Source organism: Podarcis erhardii (genome assembly GCF_964252035.2).
Source record: "Podarcis erhardii genome assembly, chromosome: 3".
Lineage (NCBI taxonomy): Eukaryota > Metazoa > Chordata > Lepidosauria > Squamata > Lacertidae > Podarcis > Podarcis erhardii.
This window is the reverse complement of record NC_138507.1, coordinates 124,225,969-124,242,717: the sequence shown is the minus strand read 5'-3', so window position 1 is coordinate 124,242,717 and position 16,749 is coordinate 124,225,969. Positions and strand designations below refer to the sequence as shown.

Below are 16,749 nucleotides of genomic sequence, written 5' to 3'. Positions count from 1 at the left end.
GAGTAGGAAGGGACCCCAAGGCTCATCTAGTCTATCCCTTGTCGTGCTAGAACTGCAGCAAATTCTTGCCCTTAATCTTCCAATATTCAGTTTCCTTAGTTGTCCATGAGTTCTAGAGTAACGAGGAAAAAAACACCACATCTCTCCACTTTCTCCCTGCCATGTGTGACGTCTATCATGTCGCCTCTTCCTGAGAGCAAGACAAAATTCAGGACGCCAAGTTGGTGACCATTCCTGCCTCCAGTGGGAGAGAGTTCCATAGTCTAACTACACACTGCATAAAGAGCTTTCTTTTGTGTGTCCTCTCCTCCCTTGTCGCTGGGCTCTGCCCTGGCCTGCCCACTTTCTCCATCTCCCCATTCAGCTCTGCTTTCCTTCCTTTCCCCTGGATCAGGGCCTCCCCCAGCACACCAGGCCTGCCGTTTCTCTCCCAGGCCTTTGCTGCCTCGGCCATCGCCAGATAAAAGGCCTGCAAGCATTCCATGACATCAAACGCAGCCAATCCGGGACGTAGCCCCCACAAGTCTCACCCCCATGTGCTCTTGTTCTGCAGGCTGCTCTCTTCCCAAAGGCTGCTTTGTCCCCACTTTCGGCTGTAGCAAAGCGCACCAGGAGGGTTTCCGCTCCGGAGTCCCAGGACCTGGAAGAGAGGAGCCTGGTGCCTTGAGCCGCTTTCCTGCTGTCACATCAGATTTCACTGGGTGGTCAAGGAGAAGTTCCTGCACTGTGGAGGTTTCCTGCCTGATGCAGCTGACGTGGTCAAAACTGGGGCTGCCCTGCATTCATTTTTATTGATTTTCCAACGAAAAACAACCAATTAAATATCCAATGATAATACTTCAATAAAAAAATAAAAAAATAAAATAAAAAAGATCAGATGATAGTCCAAATTGTATTTGTTAATTTCTTGGGGCTCCCCACGGTCAGGATCTCTGGAGCATATCTCCTGCCCTGCATTGATTTATTCAGAGAGTTTATACGCCCCTTTTGCTGTTTTAAGGGGTTTAAATCTCTAAGTGGTTTCCAGCACATCTGAAACCTTCATAGATAAAGATCGGCAAGGACAGGCCTTTGCTGGCAGTGAGGGGGTGGGGTGGGGAGTCTCTGGGTCAGGCAGCCCCAGCAGATAACACCAATTCTGGCCCGTCTGCAAAGAGTGCCAGTCGGGGTCTGGTCCAACTCAGAGCAAGGGCTTGGTGCTGTAAAGCAGCGAGAGGGACCTGGATCCCGCCCGAGGGCCAGATCCAGAACTCTCCCATCCCTCTGGGCAAGTGAATCAGTCAGATCTCGAATTCCAGATACAGCTGCAATGGAGCTTCTTCAATTATTGCATTCACATCCCACCTCCTTTCTCCAAGGAGCTCAAGGTGACCCGCACCCTTCTCCCCCTCCTCATTTAAGCTCCACAACAACCTTGTGAGGTAGGTTAGGCTTGTTATAATTCAGGCTCGGTCAGAGGTATGTGCCTATCTATCCAGGCACCGGCTGAATTCTTTTGACCTCCCTCCGGCGACTCCCGGCAGGAAAAACACACGAGGTCCGTTCCGGCGATTTTCCTCAGGCTGTGAGAAAAACACACCAACTGCTTCTCCTCCTCCTCCTCCTCCCTGCATATCCCCAAGGAGGGGAATCAGACACAGACAGAAATGTAACTACATGCTTTTATTCCTGTCTTTAGCAGTCATACAGTCAAAGATGTCTGCTCTCTTCAACAAACAGAGAGAAACGCCAAACTCCACCCATGTACATCCTGTACAGGTCATATGACACACACAGAGCTCACATCCTGTGCTCAATAAGGAGAATGGACTGCCCCTTAGTTTCCATGGCAACAGTCACATACATCCTGTCTGGCTTTGCAGCCACAAGCAGCTGACTGAGCTGTTAGAGCCTTTGCTTGCTGCAGCATTGCTGTTTTAGAATAACATACTCCCCCTAAAGTATCAATGCGTGCTGCGAGCAAAGCGTCATCCAGAGAAGAAAACAAACAGTTGTCATATGTATAACACTCCCCTGTTGTTTCAGTTCCACCCTTGGAACTACCCTCCATTGGTTTCACCAATGTACCTCTCTGGTTGTGTGACTTCCAAGGAATGAGTGCATCTGCATTACCTTGGTTAGCAACTCCCTGTTGTGCCTTTGTCTCTGACTCAGACACAGCTTCAATTTGACCTTGGTCGTTTACAACAGCAACACATGCAATAGCTAGGTTGGCAAACTCTTTTGAATACCTCTTGGGTGGTACACCCTTCGTTGCTCTCTCAGACCTACGTAAGAGGTGCTTCTCTTCTCTGCTTTCTGGTTCAGCCTTTGGACTCTCTGGAGAACCAGTACCAATTGTAAACATTGGTTCATCCTCCTCTTCTGAGGGTCTAGTCATCGTGTGAGATTTCCTCTCAATGACTGTGACAACTGAGCTGTCTGAGCTATCGCTGTCATCATCAGTACTACTGAATTCAATAAAATCAACATCATCATCATCATCATCAGAATCATCATCATCACCTGTGGGAAATGTGTGAACAATCACTCTCTCCTGTTCAGGAGCACTCTCTAGAAATTTTGTGAGAATCACCTTACCAGATTCAGACAAAATTACTCTGTAGAGACCCTTTTCATAACCCACAAAAATGCCTCTGGCATTCTTTACTCCACCCGGAGCTTCTGTCCTCACATGAGACCCAAAAACCTTGAAATGGGCAACAGAAGGTTTTCTGTGGAACAGTTTCTCAAAAGGAGAACTTCCCAACTCTTTTGAAAACTTTCTCAACCACGTATAACAAAATGACGTTAGCGACTCAGCCCAGTACTCATGTGGCAGATGTGAACTAAGCAATTGCGCTTCCATTCCCTTTTGCAATTCTTTGTTCACCCTAACACAGACACATCTGTTCCAAGCTTCTTCGGAAGCTGCAATTTTGTGTCTTATCCCTTTCTTCTTCAGGAACCTCTGGAAATCCTGTAAAAGAAAAATTGGCTTCTCATCTGTGCAAAGACAATTTATGTCAGCATCATGCATATTTTTAACCTTGTCACAAAACTCTTTAAACCTTTCTAAGGCGTCTTTCGGTCTCTCCAAAAGATAAATCCAGACAAAACCTGTGAAAGAATCAACACATATTAGGTAATACTTTGCATTGCCTCTAGATGGTGCTAAAGGACCAATCACATCAGCATACACCCGCTGAAATGCCTTGTCTACCCTCGAGGTGACCTGTTTGGCGTTCTGCTTGGATACACCTGCAAAAGAGATCATGTTAGAATTACATTTCATGTAATCACTTTGATCAAAAGTCAACAAATACAGTCCATCTTTCTCTTCGGCAGAAAGATACAACTCTCCATCTTTGTAGATCTCGCAGTGTTGATCATCATAGGACAGTTTTAGTCCCTTCTCGGCAATCTGCGAAACGCTGAGCAGATTGTACTTCAACTCTGGAACCAAATAAACATTGTTTATAGTCAAGTTCAGACTTTTAAGATACACAGTCCCAATTCCGGTGGCTTCCAGCTCTTGACCGTTGGCTTGTTGTACAACGAAGCTTTGCTTCTTAAACGACGAAAATAGATCCCTGCGATGGGTCATGTGAACCGTCGCTCCCGTGTCCAAAACAAAAGAATTCCCCACTTCTGGTGTGGCTTTTAGGGACATCAAAGCCTTTGCGGGCTTCGTCTGTGACTTGGCATGACCTCTGCCTGACGCCTCAGACTTCGTGGAGCTTCCCTTGGCTCCTTTGTTCTGACATGGCTTCTTGCAGTTCCGCTGAAGATGCCCAGTTTGTCCACAATTGTAGCATCGGACAACGTTCAAAGCTACGGCATTTTCTCCAGTAGCTGTAGCAGTGGGGGTGTCAGAACTCCGTTCTCGTCTCCCCCTGTCCTTGACTTCCAGGGCGGCGAGTCTGTCATGTTCACAAAGAACCACGGCAAAGACCCTCTCCGACGTTAGATCTTGCGCTGGGAGGGACCCCAGCTGACTGGCAACTGTTTTGTAAGTCCGATTCAGACTGTTGATCACCATGAAGCAAAACACTTCCTCCTGCAGATGGAAATGCGTTCCACCAGCTGTTGACGCAGAAATTTCATTTCCGTCAGGTGCGCTTGAACATCTCCATCAGGCGCAAGCCTCAGGTTGGTCAGCTTCTCAAAATACAGCAACGCTGAAGAACCTGCATCTCTCTGATGTGTCCTTCTCAGCGTGTCCCAAACATCTTTCGCGTGCTGTAAATCTTGTATATGAATAAGTTGTGAGTCTGACACGCACAGAATTATAGCAGTTCTGGCCTTCACATCCTGTGACTCCCAAGCACGCGTTGGTGCTGCAGGGATGGGGTTCTCAATCACCCCAAACAGTCTCTGATTCTGCAGCAAGGCCTTCATCTTAATAGACCAAGATGCATAATTGTCACTGGTCAGGAGGGATGGATAAGGCAGGCCTCCCCCCTTCTTAGCATCCATTTTGAGTCCTTGCAATAACTCTCAAACACAAGCCTCTAAAATCCAATAGCTGGCTTGTTTACACTCTTGTGCACCTGGCAGCTATAACACTTGCTGCTTGCAAAGTCCCTTTCAAGAGTTCCTTTGTAAGGGCCTAGTCAAAACATGAGCTGTTTTTGCCTCTCTGAGGCTCAGCCTGGCTTCCAGCCCTTATCTTGAAACTGGCCTGTGTTGCTAAGCAACAGCATTCCTTTCCTTGGACAGGAAAAACCACAGGAATGTCTGGAATGCAGAGCTCTCCTCTCTCGGAGCTGTTTTTCCAAAACGTGGCTCCCTTGAAGCAGAGAATGAATCAATCTGCATTCACACTTCTAAGCCCGAAAATCTCATACCTGGGCTCCGTAGCTTGGCTTTCAGCTTCTTCTGGTGAGCTTCTGGCTGCAGAGAATCAGCCTCCTCACCTCAGGCCTCCATGGAGCGATGAAAACAGCAGCTCTGCTACTATTTCTGCAGACTTCCATGGATCGTAGAAACCATCCTCTGCTACCACTGTTATAATTCAGGCTCGGTCAGAGGTATGTGCCTATCTATCCAGGCACCGGCTGAATTCTTTTGACCTCCCTCCGGCGACTCCCGGCAGGAAAAACACACGAGGTCCGTTCCGGCGATTTTCCTCAGGCTGTGAGAAAAACACACCAACTGCTTCTCCTCCTCCTCCTCCTCCCTGCATATCCCCAGGGAGGGGAATCAGACTCAGACAGAAATGTATCTGCATTGCTTTTATTCCTGTCTTTAGCAGTCATACAGTCAAAGATGTCTGCTCTCTTCAACAAACAGAGAGAAACGCCAAACTCCACCCATGTACATCCTGTACAGGTCATATGACACACACAGAGCTCACATCCTGTGCTCAATAAGGAGAATGGACTGCCCCTTTGTTTCCATGGCAACAGTCACATACATCCTGTCTGGCTTTGCAGCCACAAGCAGCTGACTGAGCTGCTAGAGCCTTTGCTTGCTGCAGCATTGCTGCTTTAGAATAACAAGGCTGAGAGGCTGGCCCCCAAGTCACCCGGGGGGATTTGAACCCTGGTCTCTCCCAGGTCCCGGTCACTCAAAGTGACTGGGCAAGCGCTCATCCCATCCTCCCCATTGCTAGAAAGCCTTTAATTGCATTTTAACCTGTATTTTAAATTATTATTTTTTTCCTTTCCCCCCATTATGCTTTTACTGTGATTTTATTGGTGTTAGCCACCCTGAGCCTGGCTCTGGCTGGGGAGGGCAGGGTATATCGTATTTTTTGCTCTATAAGACTCACTTTTTCCCTCCTAAAAAGTAAGGGGAAATGTGTGTGTGTCTTATGGAGCGAATGCAGGCTGCGCAGCTATCCCAGAACCCAGAACAGCAAGAGGGATTGCTGCTTTCACTGCGCAGCGATCCCTCTTGCTGTTCTGGCTTCTGAGATTCAGATTTTTTCCCCTTGTTTTCCTCCTCCAAAAACTAGGTGCGTCTTATGGTCTGGTGTGTCTTATAGAGCAAAAAAATACAGTAAATTATTATTATTATTATTATTATTATTATGTTCAGGACCTGTTACGGAAGGGGGGGGGCATGTCTTATTCACCTTCTTCGCTACAATATATCTGCTCAATTTCTCTAGGACTCCATCACCCCTCCCCTGTCCTCCATAATCCCTCAAGGTGTCAAGACCCTAATCCGTTCAAATCTCTGATCAGCCTTTCCTCCAGGCAATGTCAGGTGGCAGGCTATGCATATTTGAGACCATTGTTTTCTCATCCCCAGGAAGTGTTTATCTGTGCATATCTCCAGCTCTGCATATTCCCCCCTCCCTCCTCCATATGTTAATCTGTGTAACCCCCCACCTTCCTGAAGTGCTGATCTGTGTAACCCCTCCACCTTCCTGAAGTGCTGATCTGTGTAACCCCTCCACCTTTCTGAAGTGCTGATCTGTGTAACCCCACCTTTCTGTGATGTATTCATGACGTGTTTTGCACTGTATTCTGGGACATGGAGGGAGTTTCAAAAACTCATGTCACCCCTTTCTCACTGTTCAATCTCGCCTTGAACCTGTTGCGCAATAAACTTGGATCTTCTGCAGTTTGCTCCTGTCTCCGGCTGAGCTCATTTTCCTCCGCAGGGACCCACGGACTTAGTCCGATGAGCTGGGTGGCAGAGCAGCCTCGCACCCAGATTTTTGCCGTAACAGTTGGCGCCCAACGTGGGGCATGCGGTTCTCCCGCGTTGCTGACCGGGGGCCCCGAAATCTTCAGCCGGCACCAGGCCATTTTGCCTGGGAAGATCCTTTGGACCCCCGGCCATCTTCCGGGTGGTAATCGAAAGCCCCAGGAGTTCAGCCGGGGAGCAAAGAGGGATCCAGCCGGCTTATCATCATAGAAGACACGTGAGTATAAGGAAAAGGAAAAATCCAGTGCACTGGTGGGAAAGGGGTGGAAATCTCCTGGCAACTGAATTCTCTGCCCTCCTCTCTATTGCTCCTTCTCGCCTGTCTCTTGGTCCAATTGGTGAGAGAGACCGTGGACTGCTGCTCGACCCGAAAGGGGGGTTCTGAGCTCTATCTCTTTCTCTAAAAACCCTCCAGCCAGCCGCACCAATTGGGAGTCCGAAAGTAAGACGGAGAGACCCGACTTGAAAGATAGCCGACTCTCCGCAACGGGTATCCCAGTTGAAAGCAAGGGGTTGGAGTTCTTTTTCCGAACTTTCCGAGCGTCCTTCCTAGGGGGCAGGAAGTGGTCTTGCTTTCTATCCAATCCCAGCCGCACTGGTCGGTGCCACGTAACACGTGTATCGTGCGTGAGCCCGCTTCCAAAAGCAAGGGGGATTTTCGGTTCGAAACTCTATCCAGGGATCACCCGATCTGGCACCGCACGGCGCGGGCGTTCAGTAGGGCCCCTTTTCCTGAGATTGACGATAGGTAGGAGGTTGCCAGGAGGGATAGCCCATGAGGAATTGGGCGGGATCGGCAGAGTGGAAAAGGACCCCAGGTTATTGACTAAGGAAATAGGAAGGAAATACCGGATAGCTAGAGCTCTTTAAAAACCCTCTAAGGAAGTTGCCAAGCAACTAAAGACCCCTCTTTACTATAAATCCCGTATTAAGTATATCAATCTCCTGGATATACCAATCCTTACTGCCCTTTCTCTTCCCTCTTTCTGTCTAGACACGCGTAAAACATAAAATGGGTACCCAGGCTTCCAAACGCAAGCGGGCTCACTCTGGGAAGAAGGCTTCTAGAAAGCCATCTCAGTCTCAGAAGGACCCTGACTCTCCTCTCCAATTTGTCATCACGTATTGGAAGACGATTCCTGGCCACAAATTATTATCGAAGCAAAATTAGAGAACCTCTGTTCTGAAATCTGGCCCGCCAGCACCGCCTCCGCCAAGCCCGAATTGCGTTGGCCGGCTGGTTAACTGGTGGTGTTTGAAGAGGCAAGGAGGCTCTTAAAACCATGTGGGACCTTCCTACTAATTTCACTTAATGAAGCTAAAGGAAGCAGCCCAACTCCTTGCAATAACTAACTAAAGGATGAGAATATGTGTGTTTACATGTTGTCTGTTATGTGTGTTGTGTGTTAATACATATATGAGAATATGTGTGTTTACATGTTGTCTGTTATGTGTGTTGTCTGTTCCTTCTGTCTCTGACAGACTGCCTTTCTTAAGCGCGCATAGTTTAAACTGCAAGCTTGCTTCAAAATTTTAAATCTAAGGAAGCCATGCTGGACCTTATCAGTCCTAAATAAGACAAAATGAGAATGAAGGGTGCAAATGTTTACCCCACCTCTTGCTTTGCCGCAACTTTTCAGATCGTGAGTCTACAGTCTATTTTGGAATGTGAATGTTTCTAATGTGAATTAGATGTTTCTGCTGCAAAAGTGTAGGTGAGCACAACTGCTCTCTCAAGCTAAAATGCAGTGTATTTATTTCATGAAGCACATGCCTATGAAAGTATGGTCTTCCTTCTAAGAAAATATCTGAGTCCAGTTTTAACTTTGATTTGGTTGGACAGAAGAGTTATTGTAAGGCTCCTGATATCAGGCCTCTTTTCTTAGAAAATGCCCCCCCCCCTTGTTTCATTCTGTCTCTTTCAGGTTTTTTTTTTTCTCTTCTTCTGTGCCAGGTAAATTTACTTCCGAGTAAGCTTCCTTTAAAGGAAACTGCAAAAGGGGGGGGGCATAGATTAGGCTTACTATTCCTCTGCATTCCTCTGCAAATTCAGATTAGGTTTACTATTCCTCTGCAAATTCAGGAAAAATTGTCACTTTTGTATTCCCTTTAAATCAAATCTATGGCTGTTTTAACTATGCTTTATAAGAGATCCTCTCCCTCTTAGGAAAAATGTTCACTTCAATCTTCCTTTAAAGATAATTTCTCTAGGAACTTAAAGGAAGCAAACTCACTCAAACTAATCTCAAGATCTGCTAAAGGGTTCTGTATAAAGTTGGGAATTTTTATTTTCCTCTTCCTTAGTACATGATAGGAGCACTGATTGTGCTCTCTTCCCCAGTAGTGCCTGTGTACATAAGTATGTGTGTGTAGTACAAATCTTGCTGTGAAATCTTGCTGTGAACCCTTTATTTTGGAGGGTTGGACTAGATGACCCCAGGGTCCCTTGTCCGCAAGCATTGCAGGGTAATTCTTAAATTCTGGTGTGGTGATGGAGTTGAAATTCAGCCTAGCTTTGCTCTTTAGTTTTAAAAAGGTGAGAGGTGAAGCCGTGATGTTTTGAAGCACAACTGGTAATATCAAGCATTTGAGTGATTACAGTGTTTATCATTTTGTCTACTATTTAAAAATCAGACAAATACATATGGGCCTTGACCAATCCTGTAAATAAAGGGGCAGGAAAATTTTTGTCTGCAAATGGTAAGGCCGAAAACTTAGAATGTTAAAAAATATAAATATATATATATATATATATAATAAATCCTATGAATTCTGACTCTCTGGCCATTTTTTTCCCATATATAAGGGCGCGGCATTGTTCCGCGAATGGCCAGAGGGATATTAGCCCTTTACTGTACATAAAGGAAGCAGTCTCTTTGCTTGGGCTGAAATTACTAGCTTTTGTTGGTGAATACTTCAATTGCTGAGTTTCTCTTTTTTGTTTTAAATCTAACCCTCTTTTAAAATCTACTCCTTACTCTTCCCTTATTCAAATTCTAATTTTGCCAAAAGATGCAACATTTCAATAGTAAAAAAGATTTGCTGAGACATGAACTCCGCACATGCACAGAGACTAGATCAGCTTAAAAAAAAAAAAAAAGATAGGAAAAGGAGAGAGAGAGAGAGGAAGGAGGGGGAACTGTAGAGGGGGGGAGAGGAGGTTTATGTAAAACTTGGAACCATTGAGAGAAATCACCCTTAATGTGTCCCAAGTTTGAAATCTTAACATGCCAAATTCTTTTCACAGGTAAATATCAAAGAATTCCACCTCTCAATGGGATTTAAATCACAGACTTTGTTTGTGTGCATTTTAGGAACAGCATTTCCTGACAGGCTTCTCACATGAAATAATTTTCCCTTTTAACAGGATATGTGAACCCCGATAACAAAGTGTTTGTCCCTTTTTTCTCCCACAACAACTTTCTTTCTGTTCTGTGAAATCCCTGCTGTATTAACTTTCTTTCTGTTCTGTGAAATCCCTGCTGTATTAGTGACTTCCATCTCTTCGTGGCTTTGACACTTTTAAAGTTACAAATAATCTGTTTCCATTTATTTAATCCGTTTTTCCATGATGTCTATGAAATTAATCGAAGCATCACCAAACATTGTTTGTGGAATGGTATTTGTTTACCTTTTGCCTGAGCATTTCTTATTAATTCTGTCATTTTGGCTAGTTCAAGGTACTTGCACAACTTTAAATTGCCATTAAGTCATTTTCCAGTATTTTGCTATTAACATTCTAGCCAATGTTGTCACATCAAGAAACACTCTTTTATTTTCATTGTTACTTCAGACTTCTTAAAATTCTGTGTCTTAGCATTTATTTATTTTGGTTCCTCATAGGTCATTGTGTGTGTGTGTGTGTGTGTGTGTGTGTTTTATTATTATTTTAACTGTGTCTTTTAAGTCCACCCTGCCCTTACAGGATATCACTTCTACAAGTGTGTTACTACAGTTCCAATGAAAGGCTTCGCCACCACAACAGAAGACACAAAAGTTTCAAAATTGTCACATCAAGAAACACTCTTTTATTTTCATTGTTACTTCAGACTTCTTAAAATTCTGTGTCTTAGCATTTATTTATTTTGGTTCCTCATAGGTCATTGTGTGTGTGTGTGTGTGTGTGTGTGTGTGTGTGTTTTATTATTATTTTAACTGTGTCTTTTAAGTCCACCCTGCCCTTACAGGATATCACTTCTACAAGTGTGTTACTACAGTTCCAATGAAAGGCTTCGCCACCACAACAGAAGACACAAAAGTTTCAAAGTGGCCACAGCTATCTCTTTCAAAGGATATAGACTGCGGGGGGAGTGGGGCTGACAAAGGGGGGTGGAGTTGAATTACAAGGACATTTTCTGACTTTTGAACCTCAAGATACATAAAATATCCCAATTGTCTCAAGATATGCAACTGATATTTAATTAGTTTGTTTTGTATTATGTGTTATTACGTAGGAATGTTGAAATGTGTCTGACAGTGTCATTTCCACAAATGGGGGGGCTATTTTGTGGCTATTTTTTGTGTGTGTAAGTGTTTTATGTCTAATGTCTTACTCCTTACACCCCAGTGGAGGATCCTCATACATTTTATGCCTTTTAACAGATCAGGCTATTATGTAGTCCAATGTTTTAGACTTAGATAAATTTATAACCATATTTCGTTGTTTCACCTAGCACTCTGCCAACTTCCCTACCCATTTTAAAATGTGCTAAAACTCACTTTACCAAGGAGAAGCTTCAGGACGGTGTATATGCTTTGGTTTAGCCGGAATAATCCCTTATAGAGTTAAATTGACTTATTTGGAGAAATGCCCCTTAAGAATGGTTTTGCTTTAATAGATTGGTTTGAAAAGTTGAGAACCATGGGGCAAGATAAATTCAAATTGGACTCAGTTTGAATTGGGCAAGTGTATCCAGGCTGCAAATAGCTTTTGGTCCTTAAAGTGCAAGTGAGCAACTTCCCATGACTGCAAGACCAATAATAAAACCCCATAGGAAGCCAAGGCAAGGACATTTCCCTCAGGACGTGTCCAAACCTGTGGCAGCTGTGGTGAGTGCCAGGCAACATGGTTAATATGAAAGCCCTAAGTGGATTCACCAGGGATTGCCACTACTGTGAGACCACAGAAAAGCTACCTTGACACCTGAGAACACAAAAATGGCAGGGGACAAAGCAAACTGCATTTTTTTCCAGTCAGTAGTGGACCTTCCTGCTAAATGTAAAGCATAGACCACTATTGAACAAAATACAACAGGTGTCCTTTTATGCGATATCCTATATCCGGCTATCTGCACTACTATACTTGCAAATGGCCTTAAGAGGCATGATTTGCAAGTCCCCTTCAGGTTTGCACAAACCCACACATCTAGTATGATAGATACAAAGTTATTATTTAGTGCATATCTATATAACATAAACATACATTGTATTGGTCCGTGTTGCTCCCTCCTTTGTTGCCCTGCTCAACCCACCTCCTTTTCCATTAGGGCCTATTCCCACTCACACGGCACCCCTACCTTCACCGAGATTTAGGGTGCGGAGAAAAGATTTGCAAGTTCTTACAGAACTTTAATGCAAATCTATCTCCGAATGGGGGACTGTTACGGAAGGGGGGGGCATGTCTTATTCACCTTCTTCGCTACAATATATCTGCTCAATTTCTCTAGGACTCCATCACCCCTCCCCTGTCCTCCATAATCCCTCAAGGTGTCAAGACCCTAATCCGTTCAAATCTCTGATCAGCCTTTCCTCCAGGCAATGTCAGGTGGCAGGCTATGCATATTTGAGACCATTGTTTTCTCATCCCCAGGAAGTGTTTATCTGTGCATATCTCCAGCTCTGCATATTCCCCCCTCCCTCCTCCATATGTTAATCTGTGTAACCCCCCACCTTCCTGAAGTGCTGATCTGTGTAACCCCTCCACCTTCCTGAAGTGCTGATCTGTGTAACCCCTCCACCTTTCTGAAGTGCTGATCTGTGTAACCCCACCTTTCTGTGATGTATTCATGACGTGTTTTGCACTGTATTCTGGGACATGGAGGGAGTTTCAAAAACTCATGTCACCCCTTTCTCACTGTTCAATCTCGCCTTGAACCTGTTGCGCAATAAACTTGGATCTTCTGCAGTTTGCTCCTGTCTCCGGCTGAGCTCATTTTCCTCCGCAGGGACCCACGGACTTAGTCCGATGAGCTGGGTGGCAGAGCAGCCTCGCACCCAGATTTTTGCCGTAACAGGACCCCAGGATCACAAGGTCTGCGTCTCCCCAGGCTGTCCTCCCCAAGAAGCCTTCCTTGGAGGCAAGTGCAGAGGCTGCCAATGGGAGGAGAGGCCTTGCCAGTGGTGGCCCCTTGGCTGTGGGCTGCTCTCCCCCTGGAAGGCTCACCTGGTGCTTTCAGGCAAAGACATTCTTATTCTCTCTTTGATGAGGTTTGAGGTTCTTCTGCTTGGGGCGGAGAAGGATCTTTTCCTAGCTTTCAGTATTCCATATGATGCGATTGTTTTGACTCTCCTGTTGCCTTTTCTTCAAGCCAACCCAACTTGTTTTTGTAAAAAGTGTTGGGTGGAAGAATGAAATAACCCAAGGCTGCTTGAGACAGGATGGAGCAGGCGCCCATTTAGGGGTCCAGACTCAATCAAGGGCCAAACCAGTTAAGCTTTTTGTTATGTAAATAACAGCTGCTAAGGAGCCTGAGCAGGATCAGAGCTGGAGGAGTTTTGAGAGGAGGAGGAGGAGGGAGCCAAGTCTGTCCCTGAGCGGAGCCTCTTCCTCCCTGGGAGAGGGGGGGGAGCCCTGTGAAAAGACCCTTTTTAGCGCATTGCTGACATCTGCAGGGCAAACGTGCAAAGGAAGCCGAGCTGAAGTGAAGGCTGCAGAGAAGAACACTTACAAAGTTCCAGTTACAGATAGGTAGCCGTGTTGGTCTGCCATAGTCAAAACAAAATAAACAAATTCCTTCCAGTAGCACCTTAGCATGCACACGAAAGCTCATACCTAGAACTAACTTAGTTGGTCTTTAAGGTGCTACTGGAAGGAATTTTTTTATTTTGTTTTGACTTACAAAGTTGTCATTAGAGTCACTGATAACAGAACCATAGAACTGTTGACTTGGAAGGGACCCTGAGGATCATCTAATCCACCCCCTGCAATGCAGGAATCTTTTGCCCAATGTGGGAATTCGAACCCACAACCCTGAGATGAAGACTGTTGCAGGGATTTATGTATAGTTTGGGGAGGGGTTGCCCCTCCAGCAGATATCATGCACATGCAGCCCACTACCAAAATCAGCACAATCACTTTTGTGACTTTTGTGATTTGTCCCCACAAAACACTTCATCACAGTTTCAGTTTCTTCCTATCTATTCAAAGGGCCTCTGCTGCACGATAACAAATGTAAGAATTCACTGATAAATGCATCTATGTAATGGCTCACTGGGGAAACTTCAGAAATTCATCTAGACAGGTGAGCTCAGCTCCTCAGCAGCCCCTCTGCCTGAGGGATAATCCCTGGCATCCTGATACCCGAGTGCCAGACAGGCAGCCATTCCAGAAATCACAAACCCAGATGAAGACAAAAGGGTGTGATTTACTTGGTTGGGAAACAGGGAAATGCAAAGATCTCTTTTGTTCCACTTGATGGGTGTTTGGTGGAGGGCAAGGAGAACCATGGGGCAGGGTCCAGGATGCTCAGATTCCTGCCACCAGACCTCCCCTTTCATGATGTATGAGTGATGTAGGTTTGGGGGGGGTGTAACATGGGGATTAGCAGCTAATAAAAGTTTGGGTTCTCTTTTGTTTGGGGCTTCCACCTTGTTCCACCTGGTGGCAGGTGGGAGTCCTGTCGTGACAGTCTTCCAGAAAGACCAAGCCTACTGGCTGCTCTTTGCTCTGGTATTCCTGGCTGGTGTCCTTGTTTTTGGTCCAAGGGAGCCCTCAGATTTCTCAATTAACAAGACTAAGTACCTTAAAACTCCCAACTCCATGGACAGGACGGGTCTCAGGCTGGGTGCCCAGAGAGGCTGAGCTGCTTGTAGGGTTGGCAGCCGCTGGCTGGACCTAGCAAGGGGGGACTGGCGTCTCCAGAGTGACCAAGCAGGCAATGGGGTGGCTTTGGGCTGCTTCCCCACTGAGTGCTGCCTCAGAGGAGCGAGAGGAGCTCTCCATCAGGACCAATTGCCCTTCTCTGCCCAGCCGACAGCCAAAGGTTGCAGCCCTGGCAGCTGTTTAGTCTGGAGGAAACGCGCATGAGAGGCGACAGGATGGAGGGAGACCCCATGGGACCCTGAGGGGCTCCTCTCCTCACCCCCCTGCTGGGGACCCCCACAAGCCTCTTGGGCAAAAAATGCTGCCCTTGCTGGTCCTGGAATAACAGACATGTAGAGTTGCAAGGTCCGTATAGTTCAAGCTCTGGTTTTCCCAGTAGTGATGTATGGAAGTGAGAGCTGGACCAGAAAGAAGGCTGAGCGCCGAAGAATGGATGCTTTTGAATTCTGGTGCTGGAGGAGACTCTTGAGAGTCCCCTGGACTGCAAGAAGATCAAACCTCTCCATTCTGAAGGAAATCAGCCCTGGGTGCTCATTGGAAGGACAGATCCTGAAGCTGAGGCTCCAAGACTTCATGAGAAGAGAAGACTCCCTGGAGAAGACCCTGATGTTGGGAAAGATGGAGGGCCCAAGGAGAAGGGGACGACAGAGGACGAGATGGTGGGACAGTGTTCTCGAAGGGGAACCAGCATGAGTTTGACCGAACTGTGGGAGGCAGTGGAAGACAGAAGTGCCTGGCCTGCTCTGGTCCAGGGGGTCACAAAGAGGCGGACACGACGAAACGACTCAACAACAACAACAACAGAGTTGGAAGGGATCCCAAAGGCCATCTAGTCCACCCCTCGCAATGCAGGGAGGTGCCGAGGGGGGATTCGGGGTCAGCCCCGCCAGAAGGACCAGCAAGAGCAGCTGGGGCGGGGGGGGGTGTCCTCTGATGTGGGGCTCGGAAGCTCCTGCCTGCCAAACCTCAAGGAAGGCGGAGGGGGGCGAGGCGAGGGAGGAGCGGCAGCCCTGCGGGCAGAAGGCCGGTGCCCGGAGCCATTCCTTGCAAGAGGCCCTGGGCTCTCCCTTGAGCGCTTCTCCTTCCAAGCCCCCGCGCTCTTCTTTGGCCGGTGCAGCGCCTTGCACGCCTGACACGCGGACTGAGCGTAACGTGTGAATGCGCGGGGCGGGCCTCCCGTGCAGGAAGGCGAAGGGTTGCCAGAGGGAGGGCGACTCGGGGCCGGGAAGGGCGCGCGGCGGGGGGGCCCGTTCCCTTCCCTCGCCGCCGCCAGGGGGCGCCGCCGCCGCCGCCGCCAAAGAGAGAACGAGAGCGAGAGCGAGAGGCGGAGCATAGAGTAGCCGAGGGCCAGAGCGGAGGGCAGCGCGAGAGCGGGGGAGGTTTCTTTGGCATACAACTCCCACCATCCCTTGGCCAGCAGGACCAGCGCTTAGGAATGATGGGAATTGCAGTCCCCAGTCCTCCCTGGGCTAGAGCGTCGCCGGACGTCCGGCCCGTTTCCCACCAGGCGCCGCGGCTGGAGCTGGGCAGACGTGTCTCGAGAGATCGAGGGAGGGATCGGGATCCGCCAGGTGAGGAGACTCGGGGCCCCCCCGCCGCCGCCCCCCCTCCCCGCCCCCCTCCCCGGCTGGCCTGGCCTGACCCTCTCCCCCCCCCCCCCCAGGATGGTGACGGACGTGCAGCTGGCCATCTTCGCCAACATGCTGGGCGTCTCGCTCTTCCTGCTGGTCGTCCTCTACCACTACGTGGCCGTCAACAACCCCAAGAAGCAGGAGTGAGGAGGCCCCCGAGGAGGAGGAGGAGGAGGAGCAGCAGCACCAGGACAGGTACCAGTGGGGGGGCGGGGGGGGCCAAATTCCTAGCAGAGGGTGATCAAAGTCTAGAGCTGCCCGGGCAGTTCTCTGCCTCCCCCCTCGCAGGCAGTCGTGCTTGCGAGAACCAGCTGTTGGAGACCAGGGCGGGGGGGGGGGGGGAGAGAGAGTGCTCCTGGGCTTGGATCCTGCTCGCTGCTTTCCCACAGGCCTCCAGTTGCCCCTGCAAGAAGTTCTGAGTTCCAGCTAAGCTGG

General features: G+C 47.7%; 1 protein-coding gene across 2 annotated transcripts in view; it reads left to right on the top strand.

The window, feature by feature from the left end:
- Positions 1-16,169: 16,169 nt before the first annotated feature.
- The window catches only part of OST4 (oligosaccharyltransferase complex subunit 4, non-catalytic), a 70,884-nt gene continuing 70,304 nt past the window's right edge, over positions 16,170-16,749 (top strand). For both annotated transcript variants that reach the window (XM_081855114.1, XM_081855115.1), the window contains exons 1-2: positions 16,170-16,254; positions 16,347-16,461. In XM_081855114.1, the coding sequence (XP_081711240.1) occupies positions 16,348-16,461 (114 nt within the window). In that variant the 5' untranslated portion in view covers positions 16,170-16,254; position 16,347. The remainder of the gene's footprint in view (positions 16,255-16,346; positions 16,462-16,749) is intronic.